The sequence below is a fragment of the Staurois parvus genome, unplaced genomic scaffold (genome assembly GCF_062004578.1).
Source record: "Staurois parvus isolate SC_StPar_1 unplaced genomic scaffold, SC_StPar_1.0 ptg000071l, whole genome shotgun sequence".
Taxonomy (NCBI): Eukaryota; Metazoa; Chordata; class Amphibia; order Anura; family Ranidae; genus Staurois; species Staurois parvus.
The window spans coordinates 3,891,284-3,917,180 of record NW_028317867.1 but is presented as its reverse complement, the minus strand read 5'-3'; the positions used below and the strand labels follow the sequence as shown (position 1 = coordinate 3,917,180).

The following is a 25,897-nucleotide window of genomic DNA, read 5'->3' as shown; positions in this document are numbered from 1 at the left end:
TCCATGTGCCCCTTGCTGTGAAGGCCAGTTATAGACTGGGGCAGTGGCCATTTCTTGTATTGTTGAATTGTTGGTCAAGGGGGGCGCACTGGACACTTTAGCTGCCATTGTGCTACATGCTGGGTGTCCAGTGTGCTCCTGTACCTTTAAGGAGGGGTGGGCTCCCTCAGGTTCACCTGCCCTTGGTCTATCCATTAAATACATGTGCCTCTACTATGAGGGCTCCTAAGAGAGTTAGGCACTACAGAATACTGGGGTGCAGTGACAAGGCTCTGTAGCTCATGCATGTGTTTGCAAATGTGTGCAAATTAAATCCATTTTTAACGCATACTGTTAGACAGCTTAATTTGGCTTGTTTGCAAGCCAGCTGGGAATTTTTCTGTTTTGTTGTTTGACATGCGTCACCCTTCCATGTGCTCCTTGCTGTGAAGGGCAGTTATAGACTGGGGCAGTGGCCATTTTGTGTACACCCCTGTAAGTATCTATAAAATCAAAATCTGATTCAGATAAAATATATTTCAAACACGTTTGCATGATTACTTCAAAAATCTGGGGGGCATATCCTGATATAAATTATAGCTGGAACACAAAAGCTGATAAATTGCTCTGTTTTTTTGTTTTATTTTAATTATCATTTTATATAAAAACAGAAGCAGGTTCTTAGCTGTTCACTTTTCATATTTTTATGTAGTGTGTTTTGAAAATTATTTGTTTTATTCAAGTACTGAATTGCTGGCAGTTGCTGGTGTTTGGAAAAAAATGTTCTTGTTACTAATGACGACAAACCCGATTTTCCCTTAGTGTAATATGAAACAATGACAGCCAAATGACTGTTTGCTTATATGAAACAACTGTTCTAGCTTTAGACCCTATATTAAAACATCCCTTACATCTGCTGTGATCAGTTAGAAAACTCAAGCAATTACTTTAATCAAGAAAGCCAAAATGATATATTGAAGTAAAGTAAACACATTTTGTTTTTAAAGATTCAGCTTTGTCTGAAGAAGAACAGAGCCTTGCAAGGTCTTGAGGACAAGACTCAAATGGAGCTTTGTCAGTATGTCATATATCAAGCGTAAGTATATTACATTATTTCCCACTCCTCTGAAAGTCAGTGATCTTCTCCACTGTTCAGTGTCCTGGGTTATGGATGGGCCCTCGTGTCTTCATATACAATGCAGAACTGCTGGACCTGCATTATATGGGATGAAGTCCGAGAGCTGCGACAACTCGGGCAGTGAAGAAAAGTGGCTTAGGGGGGACTAGACTTACGGCATGAAGGAAGCCCGCAGAAGTGAGGAATAAGAAAAATGGTAGGGTAAAGTCTTTTTAAAGACTTAAAGAGTTAAATAGTTCAGCTTTATCCTGCTGGCTGGATTTGGTATTGTAAAATAAAATGTTTTGTATCTTCAAAAAAAAATATCTTTTTAAATGTATTTGTAGTCCTGACCAAAATAAAATATATTTCATCCCACTATATATTTATAGTTCTTCTGAAAACTTGGGGGTGTTGATCCAAAGTGTGATGAAACGCATGTCAGCCCGATTGGGTGATTCCATCAGAGAACCGCTTCCTTGCCACTGGGACACAGGACCAAGGTATTACAGCCGGGCTTTGCACTCAACTTCTTTATTGAACAAGAACAGATGTTCTTTATATACTTCAGAAATAGAAGCAATCCCCACAAGAACAATAAAAACAAATATTATACATTATAATAAACATCCCACATTGATTGGGTAAGAGCTTGATCACATTATCCTAAACAGTGTAAAATGTAAACAGTACAGCTAACAGTGATTAATTAACAGTAAGCTAATCAACAGCCAGGCACTCAGACAATGATTTGATTAATCAGGTTGGGTTGGGTCTGTTACATTAATGTGACAGACCCAGCCGGGACAGGGGCTTTTGGAGGGGATTGCAGGCTAGCCTATCGCCTACTTCCCATGGCCTTGGCATCCGAGGAGCTGTATCCTTTGGTGTGTGTCTGGGGGGACCTTTTGAGCAGTTTACTTCAGATTCAATGTCTCCTCCAAAACACACAGACCAGAATACAGAATTGGGATCTCTGTGCCCAAACCAACATTGACTGCTCCAACACCCCCCTTCCTAGACTCAAAGACTCTAAGAAAATGTTAATATAATCAGCTCAAAACAAACCTGATGTGAGGACTCTTGCTCTAATCTGTTTATTAGGTGTTATATGTCTTTCTATCATTGTGTGCCTCCTAGGTGTGCATTCCATTGTTAATTGAGTTAATTGAGTCACTTATTGTTTGTTTGCTGGCAAGTCCCTTTGGAGGCTCCTAGATGATGAGATTAGACTGATGTCAGCTTTATCTTGTTATCGAATTAATGTGGGATCCTAATTTATCCTAAAGTGTAATATTTGTGGTTATTCACGTGGGGACTTCCCCTATATGTGAAGTGTATAAAAACCTGTGTTTTCTGTTCAAAAAAAGAGTTCCAGTTTGGCATCTAAGCTAGTCTCGTCTAGTCTTGGGTGCAATGCCTGGTTATAATACTCTGGTCCTGTGTCCCAGTGGCGTGGAAGTGGCTCTCTGACAGGAATCATCCAATCGGAGTGACAGGCATTCCATCACACAAAGTAATAGATAAAATATTCTTGTTCATTACTATATATGTAGAAAATACATTCTGTATTTTGCTGTGCCTTTGAAGAGGGTGTTGCCTTACTACCTGGGCCTACAGAGTTTGTTTTCTGAACTGACACATTTCAGAGGCAGACTGGGCTCGATGGCTGTTTTTGCCTCCTGTGCTGGTGTTCTATAGCATATTGAGCCAGCAACTGGTGGCATAGGGTAGAGACTCATTCACCCTTTCAGACATCTGTTAGAGATGCATCTGGAGTTACTGACAGCTAATTGTTACTACAAAGAAACCTGCAATCACAGTGCATGGTAAGGGGGAGGCCTCCATCACTTTCATCCTATGGCATGAACTATGGCAGACAGCCACAAAAGAAGTCAGTAATGGAGGACTTCAGCAACTGTTAATAACAGTAGATGCAATCTTAAGGTCCTGTGTTGATTGGCTTTTATTTGATTCAAATGGGTTTTGCATTCCCATACAAGTCTTAGAGAGTGAAAAACCCACTAGAAGCAGGTCAAAGGCATGTGTTAGGGCCTGGGTCCAAATGTAGGATCTCTGCTGTGTCTGGCAATGTTTCTTCTTGCTAAGCCAATTGGAATGCTGGACATCTCCCTGGACAAATCCTTGAATGATCCTCCTTTTACCTTGTTTGTCGTGATCCTTGAACTCTTTGCTCCTCCCATGAACTTCCTGATTTAAGCCATGTCTCTGCACTTCCTGCTTGCCCGATTATTGTGCCTTCTCCAGCCAATATCTCGCTGTTGTCTCTCCTGATGCTGTCCATACCTTCGCTACTACTCATTACTGACCTTTGGCTTGTTCCTTGACTATGCTTCTACCTGATCCCAACCTGCAACCACATGTTACTGACCTTTGGCTTATTTACTGACTACACTTCTATTTGATCCATACTTGCTATATCTACTACTGAACCCTGGCTTGATCTCCTCCTGGTGGGACGCTCCTGAGGACCGTGACCTTGCACTAGCACTCAGCAAAACCCATCTCCACCATCAGAAGCTCTGGTGAATACCAGTTAGTGCTTAGACCCTGCACCTCAGGTGAGCCTGCATCATCTGCCAGGGTGACCTGCTTGTATACCTACCCTACTGATTGGTGGATGCCTCTCTTTTGCTATAGCTACTGGTCTCCGAGCCTGGCCCCTGGCCGTGAGCATGACAGAAATAGGTCAATTGCTGGTCAGAAACACCTCTCAATGAATTCTGATCTCAGAAGCATCTCAAACTGATGTCATCTACTGAAGCTCAAAGTCTGTTAACACAGGCCCTAACAGATATCTAAAAAGGTGAAATGACTCCGTACCTGCACTGGTAGAGGTCTGAATGGGTGAAGATGTTTAATGCACACATGTCCTTTGTGTCTCTCTTCTGTATAGTTGCATTCTGTATAGTTAGTTCACATCTCACAGCTGACAATATTGGCAAATGTGTTGTGCTAGAAGCGTGGATGCACTGTTACCTCAATGCTTTTATACCTCAGTGCTTTGAACTCTACATCCTGTCCTTACTATTGAGTTAGTCTCTGAGATAGGTGGCCCCATAGATATTTATTGCAACAAATAATTGTATTTACAAAATAGCAGCTCGGAAAGTAGAAAGTGCATGGACCAGAATCATTGAACTTACTGCACCACTGCACTAGAACAATTCGTGGAGAGCCATATTTGCACAAAGACCTCTCAGAGAAACATGTACAATTAATAAATTACACATGCCTCCAACTGTCTTTTCCATAGATATTTTTTGGAGCTCTATTTTAGGCTCATTGTCAAGCACTTTTTGGCACACAGTCAAATAGAAAAAATACTTTTTTTGCAATAGTTTGTTATCTTAACATTCAGAAATTATTTCAGGAGGTTCTTAGGCTTTCAGCATATCCTAAGAATGCCCCTTTTTTAGGAGGTTTACCTGATCCTATGACTTTTCCAAAGGAACTGGACTGGAGAATAATAAAACAAATAGCATGTAACATTTATATGTATGTAACAGATATATATTCTTTGTGTTTCCAGGTACGAATCAAAAACATTAGTTATTAAAAAAGGCCATATACCACGTGAATGTTTTATAATATTATCTGGAAGTTTAGCTTCAGTCAAGGAAGATACAAAATCAAGAAAACTAAGTACAACTTCGTTATATGAAGTAGAAGAAGGAGACATTGTGGGGGTAACTATTTAGATATTTTGGGGTTCATATTGTGAAGGAGGAAGAACAAATATAGCCATATACTCTCCAGGGAAAACAACTCCAAGGGGGCACTCACAAAGTCACAGGAAATTACTTTGCTTTGCAAGCCCTACCGCACCAGCTAATATTCTGCATAGTGGCCCTTTGTGCCTTCATACCTCATTTCACACACAGGAGTGATGGTGGGGTGAAGATAAGGGGTGAAATTAAGCTTTATTTAAAGTAGAACTATAGGCAAAACTTATTTTTTTTCATTTTGGATAGAGTAAGGGAGGGTTATAACCCCTGTTGGGCTTTTTTTGGGTCTCATTGCGGAGATTTCCCTTCACTTCCTGTCCCATAGACAAACAGGAAGTGAGAGAAAAACCTTGAAAATTAAGGCAATTGCTTGGGGACCCCCAGGTCCAGAAATGACAGAAAACAACTTTCTACCTAACGATTCACCCCGAAAAAATACATTCCTAACACTTGTCCCAGCCTAAAAAACATAATTACTAGATCATGGAGTCAAGCATTATCTTGCTTGAAGCAAAAGCTGTACTTTGACCCATCTCCTTCAGTGCAGCCATCTTTAACTGAGAACTGGAGCATAAACAGGCACGCTGCAGTTCTCTGGCAGAAACCTCTTGGAGTGTGCGTGCATGTATCTTATATCGTTTTATTATAAACAAGAGTAAGGGTTCATATACACGGGGCATTTGGAAAACTCTTCTGAACGATGGAAACTGACTGCTGGAAAACGTAGGTTACAAAACGTCAGTTTAGCTGCGTTTGCATACCGTGTTTAGGTGCATTTGCGTTTAGAAGTGTTTTTGAAAGATAACCTCAGGAGACCTTCCCAAATACCCAGAATGCACTGAAAAATAGTAAAAAATTAACAATTTCAGACATTTTCAGAGGAATAGAGAGAGCAGAAGCAGTAAGAGCTGTATGTGTTGAGATTACCTGTCTTTTCTGGTTGTATTTACTATGGATCCCATCATGAGCATAATGCAGCACGTTCTACCATTTTTTTCCTTTACGCGAAACCTGGAGCTGACTGCACTGGTGTACTAGGTCCATATGAATACATGGAAAACGCTTTGCATTCATTTCTGATGATGAAAAAAGGCTCTGGACAGCAACTGGACATGGCACAGTTAAAAAATGCTTCTAAACGCAAACGCTTATAAACGCGGTTAACCGCGTTTACATGTGTTTACAAGCATTTGGCGTTTGAAACGCCGGTAAAATCTACTCCTGAACACAAGTTTGATGCACTCAAAAAAATGACTGTAAACTCAACTGCCTGTAAACGACTATGTGTACATGGACACATAGGAAAACATTAGGGAGAGTTCAGGGCTGCTGAAAAAAACGCTGAACAGCTCCTTAGCGTCAGTTTAGAAGCTGCAGTGTACATGAGCCCTTGGTTGGTAAAAAAAAGCTTTCCTTTTTTAAATGCTTTTTTTTTTTTTGGCTAATGTTAAGAGAAAAGGAGGCGACAGAAAAGATGGGCTTAAAGCTGTATTAAACCCATAAACAAACATTTATTATATTGCAGCTTACCAATTCTTAGATGTGATGGCTGAATTAGTGTTCTTTTTTTAGGCTTTCTTTCTTCTATTTTCATCTAGTGATCTGGCCAGAAAGTCTCTTGCAGTTACATGGATAAGACAAACCATTGTCTACTGGCAGGGGTGCCTAAATGATAATCCTTTATTTATTCATGTAAAACATTTATTACAAAAGGGAAAAATCGTTTGCTGTAAAAGATTATAACGTTTCATTTGAAACTCAGCTTCAATTTGTTATTGTAATTAAATCTGCTAGTATATCTAATCCCCCCCCAAAAAAAAACAATCCTACTGTCCAAATCTGCCCCCTGTGCTTATTCACCCACAGTGGTGAGTGATTGGCCAGATCACCAGGTGATATAAGAAGGAAAAGGCTTAAGAAGAGAAAACTAATACAACCACTATGTGTAATGACTGGTAAGCTGCAATATATTACATTTTTGGTTTTGGGCTTAATACCGCTTTAAAGAAATGGGTAAAGTTCCATTATACAAGGACTATTTCTGCCAGCTTAACTAATGCAAACAAGACAAATTCAGGTTCAAATTTCAGAGCTATCCATTGCTTCTCATGCATCTAAATTTGGAAATTTCTGTCTTAAAGGCCTGGATGAGTTCTAACCGAGGCACATCACACTCCAACAGACACCACCCTAGTCTGGTTGGGCTGTCCTCAATGGAGGGGTTTCACATCTTAATGTTTAAAGCAACTTTCAGAAAGAGAGAACTAAAAGTATATCTAAAGGATTTTTTTAAAGATTTGGATAGAGCGGTGAGGGGATAGAACCAATGTTTTCTAGTGCTAGTTCAGTTTCGTTATGGAGATACGCTCCAAAATTCTGAGATTTGAACAGAATAGGAATAGAGAAAAATCATTCAATGGGGACGCTTGTTCCAGAATTAACTAAGAAGCAACTTTCCTGACATTGAAAACATAATTTATTGTCCTTTCATGTCCTGTTGTGCCTACAACACAGGAAGTAAAGAAAAAAACCCACATTTTTTAACCCTTGCCTACGCTACGTTATCAAAAATGAAAGAACACATTTAGCTTTAGTTATACTTGAAAATACTATATTGCCTTCAGCCTTCAGCTGGCTGTATTCTCTTCACAGGTATCAAACCTAGAAAACAGAACATATGTTCTTTCCAGGATTACTGAGCATGCCATATAATATGTAATGCTCTCTATTTAGACCCTACAAAATGATAACACCAGGACACATGGGGGCTGAGTTACTAAAATTGAAGAGTGCAACATCTGGGGCAGCTGTTCATGGTAGCCAATCAGATTCTAACTTCAGCTTGTTCAATTAAGCTTTGACAATAAATCCTGGAAGCTGATTGGTTTCTATGCAGAGCCGCACCAGATTTTGCACTCTCCAGTTTTAGTAAATCAGCCCCAAAGTATATAAAATGGTACTCCTACCAGTAGAATGTTTGCATAGGTTTGAAAATTATGCAAATTTGTGAAATGTTTTATTTTTTTGAATATATACATGCATTCTGATGAGACATGTAATACATAACCCATGAGTCCTGATTGTGATTTGATTCTGGAACTGCATGATTTATCACTGATCAAACAGATCTGAATGCCAAAATTAAAGAGAATCAAAAATGCAAAAATTGGTAATTCACCTGATTCATTCATCCTTGGGTTTGCCTCATAGGTGGCACTTGACCTGGCGGTTTGCATAATAAGCAATAAAAAGGCTTATGTACAGTAGTAATGTAAAGAATGAATAATCACAGTATAAAAATACTTGAATTAATAGAAATGAGAAAAGATTGAAGAATGTGTAGGCAATGAACTGAATAAAAAAACTGAACTGAGTACCCCATCCATACAATAGAGGTAGATGGGGGAATCCACCCTGCTGCGCTATTGTATTCTGATAGCAGGGGGACTACTCCATTGTCAGAATACTCAAATCACCACTACAGCCATTGGCTGCAGGTGCTGATCAAGCAGCTTTAATTTCCAACAGGTTCGTTCAATCGAAATTTTACCAAAGATTGACTTCCTTTAAGTGGCAGTAGATATCCACATATGGATCGAAATTTGATCTGACCTTGGTGAATCAGCTGAATTTTGATCCATCTGTGGCCAACTTTCATTTTGGAAAATTAGTGTGTATAGAAAATGAATGTGTATAGTGAAGAATGTAATAATCTGTACATTTTTCTGTTATCTTTTGGCAGGATATTGCACTTGTCACCGGTGAAAGATTAATCTCCTTCGTATGTAAAACCGATGTAGAACTTCTAGTAATTGACAAGGAGGTATAATAATCACCAGTGTTGTGAGTGTGTCTTTATTTTGCAGTGAGGTGGATAATTTACTGGGCTTTTAATAAATAGATAAACTCATAAAAAGCAAATTAAAATATAACTTTATGTCCAGTTCTGCGCTAGGAAAACACTATCTGAAATCTTGATATTATTCTTACACATGCTCTCGGCAAGAAGACATCAGGCTAACAGTGTGAGGTTTAATTCTGTGAGTCAGCCTGGCTTTACTGTATTGTATCACACTACTACTGCTACTAATGTTTTAAGCTGGCTTTACACAGCTACATTTTTCTGTTCAACCTGAACAGGATAAATTAAAAATCTAAGAGATTCTTCCATCAATACTATATGTAACGCTCCCCCCCCCACAGGAGCCACTAGTAGTATCTTTTCCTGGCCTTAGGCTTCTTCACACTTGAGTACATTTCTAACTTTTACCAAACGCTCCTATAGCTTTAGTATAGGTGTTAGACAGGCGTTAATGAGCTTTAGTATGGGCATTTATATGGCTTTTTACAAGCACTCCCCAAACGCCTTATCTGCAGTTTTGAAGTATTTTATAAGTGTTTAACAAGAATTAAAACCACACCACAAATGCCTATATTAAACTAGAATGTTATTAACATGCTGCAAACGCACCACAAATGTCCTGCAAATGCCTGCCAGCGCATTCGCGATACATCACCCTAGATTTAAATGGGAGGCGTTGACAGGCTTCAAACCCCTCCTGGCTCGAAATGAGGCTTCAATTTTTAAGCAATGCAATGCTAACGCTTCATGTTTTGATAATGTGAACAGCACTATGTGCTGCCCATAGTATCCTTTGCATGGGCTTTTGCCTGATTTCAATGCCAGTGTGAACTAGGCCTAAGGTGGAACCTCACTCCTGCTGACATCACCAGAATACCTTGGCCAGGAACTCCCAGCAGTCACACAAGATTGGCACACACTGACACTTACAAGATAAACAGATTGTATTGGCAGACTAGAGTTAAAAAGCAATACAGCAGCTCAGTGATTCAGGGTTAAGAGTGCTCCAGGGTATGAGAACAGAGCAATACAGACAATGGAGAATTGAATGACAGATACTTACCGTAATTTTCCTTTCCTGACAGGCTTCATGTCAGCACAGCTGGGTAAGGGCCCCGCCCCCCCATGCTTCCAGGACCTAACTCATAAATTTGAGCCCACTCGCAGCCCCAGTGTTCTGTAACTAGTCCTACCAAGCTGGGTGGGAATTGTACTGCCTTGGAGCCTGTCAGGAAAGGAAAATAACGGTAAGTATCTGTCATTCAATTTTCCGTTTTCCTGACAGCTCCATGTCATCACAGCTGGGAACTAACTAGCCACACAGGGACCTACTATAATACTTTTAAAACGTATTGGCAATATCAGTGGTGGAGTACACCAATTCCCCTTTATCATCTTTGATTTTGTTTATAAAATATTTAGATTTCTTTTCCTTCAATCTTTTCATCAGATATTTTCCTGGTCTATTCCCCCACTGATATCTTTCTTTTGAAACCCTATTAAAGACCTTCCTCGTTTCCTGTTCCATCAGATCTTTTAATTCCTCTCTTTTAACCACTTCCCGACCGGCCGTTGCATATAAACGGCCGGACGATGGCACTGCAGGGTCGGGTGGCCGTTTATAAACGGCCTCCCCGCACCCTGCTTGTGCACGCTCCTTGGGCACCGCGATCCGGTGCCCGCTGTGTCCTCCGGACACAGTGAAACACCGATCGTTGGACGGGACCTCTGTACGAGGTCCCGATCATGTGATCACTGATTGGCCAATCAGTGATCACATGCAAAGTAGTAAGCAAGATGTCACTTGTGACATCATTGCTTACTACGTGTGAAATCTGTGAATGATCACAGAGGTCACATGGTACAAGGCTATTCACAACAGCTCTCTCAGTACTTCTCAATGAGTGCAAGAATGCACACAGAGAGATAGAGAAATGATTGCTTTTACATCCTATATGGGTGTAAAAGCAATCAGTGTAAAAAAAAAAAGAAATCTTCATCACTCCCCACAAGTAGTACAGTGTCACCATGGTGACACTGTACTGCTAGGGTGACAGTATGTAAAAAAAAAAAATTTAAATAAAAAATAATAATATAAAAAAATAAAATAAAAATTTAAAACAAATGTTTAAAAATTATACTTTTTGGTTATAAACTAATTTGGATTTTTTTTTTTTACTAAAAAGATAACGGAATAAATTTTGGCCAAGATTTATGATGAAATATTATTTATTTGCAAAATTTTATTAAAAAAACAAACACTTTCTTTCAAAATTTTTGGACTTTTTCATTTACATAGCAAAAAAAATTAAAATCCCAGCGGTGAATAAATACCACCAAAATAAAGCTTTATCTGTCTCAAAAAAATGGTAAAAAATTTATTTGGGTACAGTGTTGCATGACCGCGCAATTGTCATTCAAAGTGTGATAGCGTTGAAAGCTGAAAATTGCCCTGGTCAGGAAGGGGGTAAAAGTGTCCGGTCTGGAAGTGGTTAAGGGTAATCTTCTGATGTGCATCTATATCCTGCTTCTTTTTATGTGCTTGTTCCAGTCTATATAACTCCTCCGTCACCAACCTTATTTTTCTCTCCCAATGTCTCTTTTTTTTTAGTCCCTGCGGCGATCAAAATTCCCGATATAAGCCTTATGTGCCTCCCATATAGTAGTCACAGATACTTCCTCGACTTCATTCAGAACAAAAAATTGCTCTATTTCCTCCCTTAAAATTTTCTCTATTTCAGGGTCTTGTATAAGCATCTCATTTAATCTCCACATAGCCCTCTTATTCCATACATCTCCAACCCATAGTCTATCCGTGACAGGAGCATGATCCGAGATAGACATAACCTCTATTCCAGATTTAACCAATAAATCCAATTGTCTATGCTTAGTAAGATTGGACTAAGCAGTAGTAGTACCAAGGGCATAAACAACAGCTCTCTAACTGAGAGATTACACCCAAAGTGACTGTGGATGCCTAACAATAAGTACGACAGACTGGCTCACTTGAGGGTTCTCAGTTGGGAGAGGCTAGGATTAGGCCTGAAAGTTTGTTACTTTATACCAGCAAACCAGTGCTGCCACCAGGCAGGCCATAAGGTCTCAACAGTTCCCTGATATTAGCTTCTGCTGACTCAGTTGGGGCCTTTTATCATTGGTGCGCAAAAGACTGTGATGCTGTTTTGGGTTGTGTTGTTCAGAAAGCAGTTCAACAAAGGGTTAAACCCAGTCAATGGATATGCCCCTTTAAATCAGTAAAGCCACGGCAAATGTGTTTGGAAGAATGGGGCATGCAATGTGGAAGGAAGATTGGAAGGAGTTAATGTTGAAATATATTACAACAAGTGGTGATACGAAAAGGGGGTAAATCAATTCAGCAGTCTGCGTTAGTGGCATCTTTGGTGTTGATAAATGCAACTTTAAGTAATAAATGTCAGCAATATGGTTGAGTCCTATTGGAGAACAGTGTCAATGAAAGGTAACAGCCCTGCTAGGCCTGCATGGTAAACCAAGAGCTAGCTGTCGAGTATAGCAGCGATGTGGGTCAGTGATCCTCTCACTCAGTCCTCTTGCGGCAATCCTTAGGAGAATGTGAGTTGTCTGCACAGTGGGGGTCCCCTTGAGTGACAATACAGCTGCAGTGATCAGGGCGCATGTAACACAGCAATGACTCTGGATAATAAAGGATCTCCCTCAGGTTGTTTCATGGCTCACTGCTCAGCCCAGAAATCTGCTCCTTGGCTTGATGCAGCTCTGTAGAATGCAGTCTAGTTCAGCCTGGTCTAAACAGCATGGCTCAGCGCAGTTCCACACACACCTTTGCCAGATGGCACACCTCTCCCCAATGGCCTTGACTCCTTACCAGGCTTTTTATTTTATATTGTCCCTCCCTTGGCTGATGCTTATGGGCTTGTTTTGACTTCAGCTTTACTGCATGCAAGAACCTTCTTTGAGACTACATCTCCCAGATTGCTCTGGGCACTTGTATAGAACTATGGTAGACAAAGTAGTGAACACTGCTATCTTGTGGGAAAATAGTGTTCTACATCTTCAGTAACAGTGCCCAGTGTTACATATACAGTGACTGGAATGGGCTCAATGAAAAACTAATCTAACCTACTTGATTCCACCATACATGCTATACAGTGCAGATGGAAGAATCTGTTACTGGAACTGTTATACAGTATTTTGACAGCTGCTGTCATATTACCCAAACTGTGGCTGCATCTGTATCTGTTTGGTTGACAATTTTCCATCTGACTTTCAATCGAAGGGTGTCAGGTTGGAGGGTGGAAATAGGGCTACCCTTGGAGTGAATTTCTTTCGGTTCATTAGGAAATTAGGTACAAATTTACATAGTGTATAGCCAGCTTTATGTACTAGAAGCTGGAAGGAAGAGTGTTCATGTAGACCTAGAAAAAGGTAGACCTTAGCATTGTAATTCTAATCATTCACAACACAGTTAGCAAGCAGGTGACACAAATAGCTGCAAGATGAAATAGTGTTGTCATATTTTGGCTATGTAGTGTGATGAGGCTTTGTGACTAACAAGACTAGTTTAACAGAATTACAAATATTGTAGCTGCTAAAACAGTTCAAAATACATATATATTTCAACTATGCATTTAGCTGTTTGATGTTTTACTTGGATTTACAATTAAAATTCATGGAGAAATTAGAACACTAAGAACTCACCTGTAAATGTTTTATTGACTGATAATATACCATTGGGCATTATATTCTAAAAGGCAAAACTGCTTAAGGATATCAAGTAACATGATTTATTGGTAAAATGGAGTCTCGTGTCTGTAATGATGTTAGGAATCAAACAGATTTCCCAGAGAAGAAACCAAAGTAATTATTCATGCTTTAGGGTCAGCAAATATAACGTGAATATTAACCCTTATGTTACAAAGAATTTGTATTGTTTCTACAGACTCACAAGTTGTCTCCAGTGGCATCCCACTAGTTCATTTGTCCTGTTAACTGAAATTGACACATTTGGCGCTTATTTAATAAGCAAAGAGAAATAATAATAAAGTTTAGCACTCAAGAGCAGACAGTCATAACTCATGTTTCACTGATCTGATTTCTATAAACTGAATTCCAGTTAGCCTCTATGGCTTATTGTGCTTTGTGGGGGCAAGCAGATGCAGGTATGTACCTAGAGGTGCCTGCACAGCCTCCAAGACCTTTGTCGTAGCTTGACTGCCCCCTCCTACATTCTCCTTGTCTCTATTGGCCAGTGAGATTCTAATTCATAGTGATGTAACAATCTGGCAAATGTACTGTATATAAGTAGTAGTGCACCAAACGAATGGAGGGCCTGTGACAAATCTGACAAGCACGGTTTATTAAAGACCATATGCATCTTGAAGTAACTCTGCCAGGTTGATAAAAAATGGGGAAAGGCCCCTACAATGCAAGCGGTATCATAGTCACCTTTCCAGCAGCTTTGTCTCCTCTCTTAGCACTGTTCCAGCACTGCAGCCTCCATTATTGTCTTCAGCATTCAACACTTTTGAAAATGTCAGATGGCTGTGTTCCCTGGTGCATGCTGTGGTTCATTCCTTCAACTCCTACATCACTACATGACACAGCAGTTTGGTGGATGGAACCAGCAGGGGACACATAAATCCAACACTTCTGGAAGTCATTCACAAAGGCTGCAGTGCTGGAATGGAGGTGGAGTAGGAGACATGGACCTCTGGAGCAGCTAATATAATTCCAGTTCTCTTGCTGAGACCTTTCACCCATACTTTTGTTAACCTAGCAAAGGATGCTTTAAGAAGTCTTAGCCATACATTTTTCTTATCCCTTCCTTTTACCTTCCTTAATTAATATCTGCCCATTATGCTAAATACAGTTTACAGGTACCATTAAAAAGGCATTATCTAAATTATTTTACCTGCTTTTTGCCCTCCTTTACTTAAATACATCATTTTAATATATATTATGAACACACTTCAAAGGAAATATGTCATTAGAGAAATATGGACACTACCATCTTAGACCAGCCCTTCTAAAAATGCTAGATGCCTGGCCACCATGTTGGTATAACTATTTTATTGTTTTTCTTATGTTTTCCCTGATTTGCATGCTTGTTCATAGTTAGTAAGTCAGTATTGTTGAAGCCAAAGGACTACCAAAACTTTGTGAGGCAGAAACACCCATTGGCTGCATCTAGTCAATCAAAGAAAAAGTAACAACCATAACTATGTGGTGGGGAACCAAAACCATTCAATTGATCTTTCTTCCATACTTTTTTTTTTTTAAAGCAGTCTGCTAATAAAATTGATTAAGCCAGGGTTTACATATGTAAACCAGTTTGCAGTGTCATTTCAAGCCCCGTCCAGTGAGACATCATTCAGTGGTTCAGGTGTGATTCGGGTGTGAATTGTTAAAGAGTATGACACTGGAAATCGCACCTGACCCAGGCTGAAAATCATACTGGACTCTTTTTAAAATTGCAAACATATGTGAACCAGCTCCATAGAAACGGTTTTTGTTCACATGTCATGCAAATTCAAATGCAGTTCAAAATTCACAAATGCATCCAATTCACATATATGTGAACCGAGTCTAATACTTACCTCTCTCAAGGGGATTGACTCTGATCATTGTTCTGCTGGCATACAAGATACAGCACTGAAGAATCTGCTGCCTTGGACACAATTCTAGGTGTCCTGGTCACTCTTGGCATGCTGTCAGTCATACTATGTATGAGGCCAGTGAGATTCACCACTACACATGGTGAGGGACCTGATACCTGACCTAGATAACTGTAAGATGCAGAAGATCCTTAGGGTACCTTTTCAACAGAGATTTCCCCCAGAAAGGTAAGTATTAATCATCTTTTATTGTAGGGTGCTATAAAAAAGTATGGAGACAGGATCGCTTTAAAAAGCCACCCCACTTCTCCAATCTCCACCTCAAAGGAAACTCCTCTACTGATACCGAACATTAATGGCTTTCATGGTGGACACAGAGTTGTTTCCAAATGATAAATGCATTTATTTTATTCAAATTTATTTGCCAAATTGCTACCTGTGTAAATCAATATGTAGCCAGTTCTGAGACTCTTTCTTCAAGAAAGTACAATGTTTAGGTGTACTTTGGCGAACATTCATAGAAATCTTAAAGAAAAATGGAATCATCATTGCTGACCTCTCCTTTAGAGCCGGTTCACATATATGTGCATTGGATGTGGTTTGAACTGCAGCCAATCTGCATGACATGTGAAATAACATTGCTTCCTATGGTGCCTGTTCACATATATCTGGCAGTGCAAATTCAGTGCGGATTTAAAAAGAATCAGAAACTGCTAGTTCTCCAGTAGCTTCAAGGCTGACCTGGAGGAATAATAGATCTCTGGCTTTGCTGACTGCAAGCTTGGCCTGCCTAAGTAATTGATTTAGGAAGCATTGTCTGTCAGGCATCTATAATTTTCATAAGACGACCAGAAATGACTGTCCATCTTAACAAAGGTTTCATTTCATCATTCCTTGTGAAAAACTGAAAAAAAGGGCGTATCCATCTAAGAAGTTAAATGTGAGACAGTCCACAACAGCAAATGGGCTTATGGTGTATATCTTTCTTCTGCATTCTGTAGTTTCAACTCTGATTTGATGCTAGCGCTACTGAAAAATCCACCATGAAACTAGCATTTAAGATATCTATGTGTTAATGCTTAAAACAATGAATCATGCATTGTTAATCAGTTCCTGCAGTTAAAGTAGAATGTAATGAATGTTGTGGTGAATTCCATATTGAATGTACCGGTAGCTGCTGCCAATTTCCCGACAATAAAATTTACTTATGCATTTTTTAATAGTGTCTTTTTAAATGCAGCAATAAGGGTGCTACCTTAATAAATATAACTTGTTATATTTAAAACAAGCCATTTCAGACTTTTGAGTAAAAGTCCTACCTAAGGATATGTACCAAAAAGGTTACATAGTTAGTTTGGCTGAAAAAAGACAAAAGTCCATCCAGTTCAACCATTAAAAAAAAAAGTTATAATCCTATATCCTCAGTTGATCCAGAGAAATGCAAAAAAAAACCCAGCAAAGCATGATCCAATTTGCTCCTGCAGGCAAAAAAATTCCTTCCTGATCCCCCGAGAGGCAATCGGATATTCCCTGGATCAACTTTACCTATAAATGTTAGTATCCAGTTATATTCTGTGTATCTAAGAAAGAATCCAGGCCTTTTTTAAAGCAATTTACTGAGCAGGCCAGAACCAACTCTTGAGGGAGTCTATTCCACATTTTCACAGCTTTCACTGTGAAGAAACCTTTCCGTGTTTGGAGATTAAATTTCTTTTCCTCCAGATGTTAAGAGTGCCCCCTTGTCCTCTGTGTTGACCTCAGGTTGAATAGCTCTACACCGAGTTCACTATGTGAACCACTGATGTATTTATACATGTTGATCATATCCCCCCTTAATCTCCTCTTCTCAAGAGAGAATAAATTCAGTTCCTCTAATCTTTCCTCATAGCTTTCACTTTGTTAGTTGGGGATTGACTTCTGGGCCTAAAACCTTTCATGCCACTTGCCTGCACCCTGTTTAAAGTGAGTACTTTACCTTTTTGTGGTTACCATAAACCTGTGGAGAAAAAAACAATGCTTGACATGTACTGAAAGTCCAGGAGCAAGTATACAAGGTCTATTCTGCCATCCAACTTACTAAAATCTCTGAAGACAGCCCTGGCTTGCCCTCTCCTGCATCCTGCAATTCACTGTTAGTGAGACTTCACTTCACAGTTGTGGTCTAATGGTGAGGTGTAGGAGGGGGCAGATCATAGCGAGCTGCCATGGAAGCTGTAGAGTTTGTAGACAGGCACAGCACTATGGACGCCACTCAAACCCGTCCCGAGAAGTCCTGTGAGAACACTGTGGTGCCAATGGCCTCAGCCGTCACTCCAGCCACACACTGTGATGTGTTTCACCCTGCCCTGCCCATAGGGGATTTGATCACAGAGGCCACTGTGACTAAGCCCCCTATGGGTGGGGCGAAATGCATCAGAGGGCGTTGCCAGAGTGACGGCTAAAGCCATTGGCACCACAGTGTTCTCACAGAACTCCTCGGGGTTTGAATGGCATCCATCCTCCCTCTCTGCACACTGCTTAGTTCCTGGTATAACTTGGGATGTTGCTCCCCTCTTCCTTGCCAGCGGGGTGATTGTGTCCTGTCCAGCCTCGAGTGGTGCCAAATGCTTGCTACATGGTTTTCAACCTAAAGGATAAGTTCACCTTTAGAACATGTTACCTGTTAGACCTGCATTTGGGGTGTAACATGTAACATGTTCCAGCAACCTTCCCGTGGCAGCAAGAGGGGGTTCCCTTCCCCCATGACCACTGCCACATTTAAAATGAGCACACCTGTGCTCCTCCCACAGAGCCACATTATTCATTCACAGGGAGCTGTGAACTACAAGTAGGGTTGCCACCTCATCCCTTTAAAACCGAACACATATTAATTACACAGGTTCTGGGGCTAATTTAATGCAGGTAAGGCACTTGGTGAGTTTAATTACCATCATAATCAGCCACAGAACCTGTGTAATTAATATTTGTCCAGTTTTAAAGGGATGAGGTGGCAACTATAACTACAAGTCCAGTCTTCCACCACAGTAGATGGTTTAGAGTTCTCAATGGACTAGGTGTAGGATACCAGAAAAAGCAGTTTTACTCATCTGATCCCCCATCCATGCTCCACAGCAGCCAGTGCTCTCTTCTCCTTCCCTGCACTCTGACAATGGACTGTCCCTCATCAAGTCAATGTATTTGATAATGTTAGAGGATATGCAGCTTCAAGAGGACAAGAGGTGGGGACCAGCCTAGCAGCCTAGGGACCAGCCTAGGGAGTCTGTGGGAGTGGGGGATCAACTAGGTAAAGGTGTTTTTTTGTATCCTAGACCTAAATGAGCATTTAACCCATGCAATGTGTGGGCAGCCCAACAGAAAAGGGGGATTTTTGTTTTACCTATAACTCAGCTTCAACAGAGGCAGATACTTACAAGGTAAGTATCATTTGAATTAGGCTTTCTTCTCCATTGGTTTTCTTCAACAGATAAAATCAAAGTGCAGAAATATCAAAACTGTGTTAATGGACAAAATATTTGTAATTATTCTAATTAGACAATGCAATGATTTACACACAGCCAGAATGGTGAAACCACTATTTACAGTTGCCTCTTCCTTGGTCACCTATCTCTATCTATCACTGAACAAGTATCTGCTGTATAGTGGACTGTGGGAAAGGAATATAAAGCCAGATTTCAAACAGTAATACTTTTTTTAAACATCATCCATCATTTTAATGAATAAACTAGTAGACTATAGGAAAACAAATGGCCACAGATTGGTTTTCATTTTAAATACTGCCACATGTGGTTAGCTGTTGAGAGCATGATGACCTAATAAAAAGGATTTTGTTGATGTGGGGTGAATTTCTGAAATTGCAGTCAGATTATATTAAAGGGTCAGTGATTAAAGAATTAAAAAGTGTGTTATTTGGCATTATCAAAGAACTAAATGGTTAATGTCACTTCATTTACAACTGCATCCATATTTTGCATTGTCTGAGCCTTTTTGGCCACTACTGCAGTACTGTAGACACACAGTGCCCCTTTCTCTTGATTATGTCACAAACTGATCAACTTTAAAAGCACTTATCATAGACATTTTTGTGTTATTGTAAAGGTTTCTTCTGCTCTGAAGTGCTTTTTTGTTTACTTGATTATTCATAATTAATGATATGATGTAATGTTTGTATTTTTGAGCTCTGTTTTTTTTTTACTCTGGCCTTCAGGCATTCAATGAGATCCTGGCTGCAAAGGTACAAGAGGAATACCTGAGCTTATGCCATTTCTTAAGGTAATTTAACAACACAAGAAAAGTATATTGTTAATGTAACTGCAGGATATCATTTGCCATGTAATAGGAGCTAAATATCAATATATTCTAAATATTTCATTATTATTTTGCTGTGTTATATTATTTCATATTTTCATGGCAGCTAGTTATTGAGCAAAATGCATGTTGCTAATTAGAAAAACCACAAGAGGGCATAAGAGCCTTTAAAGTGTAACTAAACCAATAACAGTATAATCATTCTGTATATGCAGTAAAGCATGCTTGTTATACTCACTGTGGAACCTAAGGGGTTAATCCTCTGCATTGTGAAAAAAGGCCATTTGATCCTGTCTTCTCGGCTCCTCCTCTTTTTCAAATATCCACGTCTTATCTCCTGATAAGACAGACTGAAACATAACCATTCAGCACATGCTCAGTTTAGTATGTATTGTTGGAGAGGTTTTTTTTTTTCTTGGTAGAGTGCATGTGATCAGCACAGGGCCAATCAGCACTGTCCAGACAGAGGTCAGGTGTCTCTCCTGTCAGCATAGGCATGCTGCTTTCTCTCTCTGCACAGCAAAGAAATGCAAAGTATGTCTCCCTAGTAAAACACACACAGCACACAGTTAACCCTTTGATCGCCCCAGATGTTAACCCCTTCCTGCCCAGTGCCATTAGTACAGTGTCAGTGCTTTTTATTAGCACTTATCACTGTATTAGTGTCACTGGGGATTTCCGTAGCAGTAAGTCAGTTCCCCCCAGTGTCAGAAGTCACAGTCCTGCTGTCCCACTACAAGTTGCTGATCGCCGCCATTACTTGTATAAAAAAAAATTTAAATTACAGTATATGTACTGCCATTTGTAGACTCTATAACTTTCATGTAAACCAATTAATTTACACATATTGCGATTTTTTTCTAGCAAAGACATGTAGCAGAATACATTTTGACCTAAATTTATAATGAAATTTGATTTTTTAAAATTTTTTTGGATATGTTTTATAGCAAAAAGTCAAAAATATTGTTTTTTATTCAAAATTGTCAGTCTTTTTTTGTTTATAGCTCAAAAAATAAAAAATGCAGAGGTGAGCAAATACCACCAAAAGAAAGCTCTATTTGTGGGGTAAAAGGACGTGAATTTCACTTGGGTGCAGTGTTGCATGACTGCTCAATTTTCAGTTAAAGTACAGCAGCGCCATATCGTAAAAAATGGCCTGGTCAGGAAGGGGGGTAAATTCCTTTAATCACTACCGGTGAATAACTGTTTATAAAGGAACACTAGGGGGCAATCGAATTTCTTGTGCAGGCTGGTGTAAAGGGAACATGTAACATGGCAGATATCTCCCTAATATTAGCATATAAATCCTAAGGGGCTAATAAGGATAAGGACAGAAACAATGCCATTTATCTGCAAATCGGTATAAAATAGACACATAACACGTAACGTCTAAATGTGTGTTATTTTATGCTTGGAAGAATTATTCCAGACAAATCTGATTTTAGCATTATGTTTCCATAAAGTGACTGAACTCTTCCATTACAGCTCTGTATCAGAACAAAGCAATATAGAATTGTTGTAATAAAACATTTTTCATATTAAATCACGTATCGGTTACCCACAGAGAGCACAATGGACTTTTCTAATCCAATAGTAATTTTTATTTCTTAAAAATGTCATCTTCAGATAATATTTAAAATGAGGTTTCTTAAAAAAAAACAGCAGTTATGATCAAATGTGATGTGTGGTAGGTTATTACTAAAGATTAGAGTGATTCTAAAGTCTAAACTTTTTTTTTTTTTACCTTAATGCATTCCATGCAATAAGGTAAAAAGTGTTTGGATAGCAGTATGTCTCCTCACCCCCCCCCCCACCCCCATACATACATCACTTGATCCAGCGCTGTGCCCATCTGAAGTGGCTCTCTCCTCTCACTTCCTAGCCTCACAGGCTTTGCTGAGGCAGCAGGAGCCATTGGCTCCCGCTGATGTCAGTCAAAACTTGTGACAAGGGGGTGGTGCTGAACCACGCTGTCTGTGTCTATGGAGCATGGCTCGGGAGTGAGTCCGCAGGTGTACCCCCATAGCAAGTAGCTTCCTATGGGGCATACCAAGAAGAGGAAGAACCAGGAGCACTGGCAGGGGATGCAAGAAGAAGAGGTTTGGGGCCGCTCTGTGCAATTCTAAGTATAAATGTGTTTGCAAACTTATTTCTTTTTAAATAGCAATCACTTTAAAGTAGATGTAAGTCCTCACTAAATTACATTTAGTTTGCTAAAACACTGTGTATCATAAGCATTCCCATTTAAAAAAAAAAGTGTTTTTCTTATCTTTTTAATTTTTAATTTTATTTATTTCAGGTACTTATACAGCGCTGTCAATTTACGCAGCACTTTACACATATATATATATTGTACATTCACATCAGTCCAGGGGCGGACTGACAACTCATGGGGCCCCCGGGCAATAGGGGATCATTGGGCCCCTGTGTCCCTGCCCAAACTCAAAAAAGCCTATGAAAAAGGTACCAGGGGCATCTTATGGGGCCCCCTACTGACCCCGGGCCCTTGGCCAGTGCCTGAGTTTCCAAATGGTCAGTCCACCCCTGCATCAGTCCCTAACCCTCAAGGAATATATAATCTAAAGTCCCTAACTCACATTCATACACATATTAGAACCAATTCAGACAGGATCCAATTAACCCACCAACATGTCTTTGGAGTGTGGGAGGAAACCAGAGTACACAGAGGAAACCCACACAGGTACTGGGAGAACATGCACTTCCAGGTAGGTGGTGCTGTGGGTGGGATTTGAACCAGTGACCCTCGTGCTGCCAGCTGGAAAGGCTAACCATTTAGCCACTGTGCTGCCCATCTCAGATCTGATCTCTTGCTGCATCTTTCTGCCATTTCAGATATTGTCTGAATAGTTCTGATAAAAGCAGATTATCATCCAGTCTAGCTGGTTACAGTTTACACATTACAAAATGTATTTTTTCCTTTGAAAGTCCAATCTTTTGAGCAGAAAATAAGCCAAGTATGACAATAAACAAGTATGGCATTACATGAAGGGGGTTCATTTTCTAAGGGCAAATTGTTCACTTTACAAGGGCAGCTGCACTTGGCAAGGAAATTTGCCCCAGAGCTTAGTGAAGCTCTTCCAGCTTCCATCATCCAGTCATGTGCCTACAAGTTCTTTTTACAGTTAAACTTCTTGGCATTCACTAAGTTCCCTGGCAAATCTCCTTACAAGGTGCAACTTCCTTTGCAAAGGAAACCGTCTGTTTGCCTTTATATTATATGTTATACCAGTGGTCTCCAAACTGCGGCCCAGGGGCCGGATGTGGCCCTTTGCTTGCCTTTATCAGGCACTTGAGGCATTATTCCTCCAATTTATGCAAGGTGCTATTCCTTCTACACCAACAATGGGGCATAATTCCTGTCACTGATACCAACAATAGGGAACTATTCCTACCACTGACTCCAACTATGGGGCACTATTCTTCCCACTGACACCAATGATGGGGCACTATTCCTCCCACTGACACCAATGATGGGGCACCATTCCTCCCACTGACACCAATGATGGGTCATTATTCCTCCACTGATACCAATGATGGGACACTATTTCCTACCACTCTCTCTGCAACAAAGGGGCACTATTCCTCCCACTGATACCAATGATGGGGCATTATTCCTCCACTGATACTAATGATGGGGCACTATTTCCTACCACTGATACCAATAATAAGGCATTATTCCTCCACTGATACCAGTGATGGGGCACTATTTCCTACCACTGATACCAATGATGGAGCATTATTCCTCCACTGATACCAATGATGGGAGACTATTTCCGACCACTCTCTCCAACAAAGGGGCACTATTCCTCCCACTGATACCAATGATGGGGCATTATTCCTCCACAATGATGGGGCACTATTTCCTACCACTGATACCAATAATCAGGCATTATTCCTCCACTGATACCAATGATGGGGCACTATTTCCTCCCACTGATACCAATGATGGAGCATTATTCCTCCACTGATACCAATGATGGGACACTATTTCCTACCACTTTCTCCAACAAAGGGGCACTATTCCTCCCACTGATACCAATAATGGGGCATTATTCCTCCACTGATACCAATGATGGGGCACTATTTTCTACCACTCTATCACTCTCAACAACAAAGGGGCACTATTCCTCTCACTGACACCACTGATGGGGCGCTATTCTTTCACTGAAACCAACTAAAGGGCCTTATACTTCCCACTGACACCAGTGATGGGGAACTACTGTATTTATTTCTCTAATACCAATAATGGGGCAATATTCCTCCCACTAATACCAATGATCGAGCATTTTTTACTCCCATTGAAACCAGGGCATTTTTTTACTCATGCTGGCCACAGTCCAGCCCCCTCAAAGTCTGAAGGACAGTAAACTGTCACTGTGTTCGGGAAGTTTGGAGACCACTGTTATACCATCAACTTCATTACCATTAATAGTACGTAGGTGTGGCGATGTGTGCACCATGGCAAGAGTGTCATATTTTTAATAAATCGAACACATGTTTCTAGGGTATGTTCTCACCTAATATGTACATGAGTGATGTGACAACTCACATTGTGGTACATGCCCATCCATTTCCTTTAGATCCTCAACATGCATCCACACAGCAAAATTTGTATGTGACCCTATTTTTTTCATAACACCGCAAAGCATCACTGAAGACGTGTCTACTGGTGAGTGCTAGTGCATTGAGGGCCAAATATAAACTAAAGTGCATGCCCCAAAAATGCATGCACAACTCATACGTGCAACTTGCATCATCATGCATTGAATTGTAGCCTGAACCGTATGGATTAACTATGATGGCCATGTGAAGCCTTGCGAAATTCTGCTAATCTTGTATTAGCAACCAATGAGCAAAAATATGGAAAGCTGCAAGTTTCGTCCTTGAAAATAATATACTGCACTTTTTTTCTGTATTAGGAATCTGCCGTTGTTTTCTTCATGGCCTCCAGAGAAGATAAACCTTCTTGCTCATTGCTCTCTCCGAAGAAATCACAGGTCAGATATTACAATGCAAAAATGTTCTTGTCATCTATCAGTATTTTAATACATTTTTTTTCTAAGGAGTACAGACATGTTTAAAACAATAGAAAACATTGGAGTCCTTTTATGAAACTGAGATCAGTGGTGATCCTAAGGATCGTTGCTGATCTCAGATCATTAGTGGTTTAGGAAACAAAGATGATCAGAGGAGAACATGTTCTCTGCTGATCATCTCAGCACACAGAGAATCTGTCAGAAACGGCCAGTGTATGCAGGATCGATGTCAGCCCTTCACTGGCGATCTGTGTGAAAATTCTCCCTCCATATTCTCCAGCCCAGAGATGGAGAATCGGGGGAGCCGTTATTTACCGCTGCTTAGTAAACTGTGTGTTTGACTGATCTCTTACTGTCATCTCGGGAGATTATGGTAACAGCAGCCCTTTTCTAGCGTTCAAAGCATTTGTAGATCACTTCTCTCCTCATTAGGAGAAACAATCTACACGGCTTCATGAACAGGCATTCAGAGGAGAACTGTCTCCTTTGGGAATGCCAGAGAACTGAGCAGCGGTCATTTACTGCTGCATGATAAAAGGACACCATAGACAGGCTTTGTGTATTTTTATCTTACACTAACACCTGTATAAAAGAACTCTGTGAATTCTGTGTATCATCGTTACTCATTTATGCAAACGTCAGCAGAGGGCATTGTGTTAAATATTTGAAGAGAGGATAACATTTTACGGCCGGTTCACCCCATAGAAACGCAGTACAGATGCGTTCCAAATGCGTTTCTGCATGTGCTTTTTTGACATGTTTTTGGAGCAATCCGATGCATTTTTTACATGGTCTGTTGCGTTTTTGATGCTTTTTCGATGCATTGCAGTGCATTTTTGATGTTTTCCGGTCCTTTTCTTAAAGTTAAATGGGGACATATGCCTTCCAGTGCGTTTTTGATGAATTTTACTACATTCCAGTACAGTTTTGTGCTGGAAAAATGCAGCCTGTTCTAGTTTTTTTTCTGCAATTGGAATGCACTGGAACTGCAAGCAATGATATTAACTATGACATTGACAACCATATAACCTACTTTCTGTGCATTTTGGATGCAGAAAAAAAGCAACTGAAACGCATGTAGTGTAAACTGGCCCTTAAAACAAAGGTCAAAATAAAAAAATAAAAGTCAACAGCTACAAAAACTGTAGCTGCTGACTTTTAAAAAACAGCCACTCACCTGTCCCTGTTCCCAGCCCCAACATCTTCAGTGTAGGCAC

At 40.1% G+C, this 25,897-nt stretch overlaps 1 protein-coding gene across 1 annotated transcript in view; it reads left to right on the top strand.

Annotated features, from left to right (window-relative positions):
* The window catches only part of LOC149469411 (cyclic nucleotide-binding domain-containing protein 2-like), a 106,513-nt gene that overhangs the window by 20,829 nt on the left and 59,787 nt on the right, over nucleotides 1-25,897 (top strand). The window contains exons 5-9 of the mRNA XM_089669322.1: nucleotides 987-1,075; nucleotides 4,650-4,806; nucleotides 8,588-8,668; nucleotides 19,523-19,587; nucleotides 24,564-24,641. Of these exons, the coding sequence (XP_089525448.1) occupies nucleotides 987-1,075; nucleotides 4,650-4,806; nucleotides 8,588-8,668; nucleotides 19,523-19,587; nucleotides 24,564-24,641 (470 nt within the window). The remainder of the gene's footprint in view (nucleotides 1-986; nucleotides 1,076-4,649; nucleotides 4,807-8,587; nucleotides 8,669-19,522; nucleotides 19,588-24,563; nucleotides 24,642-25,897) is intronic.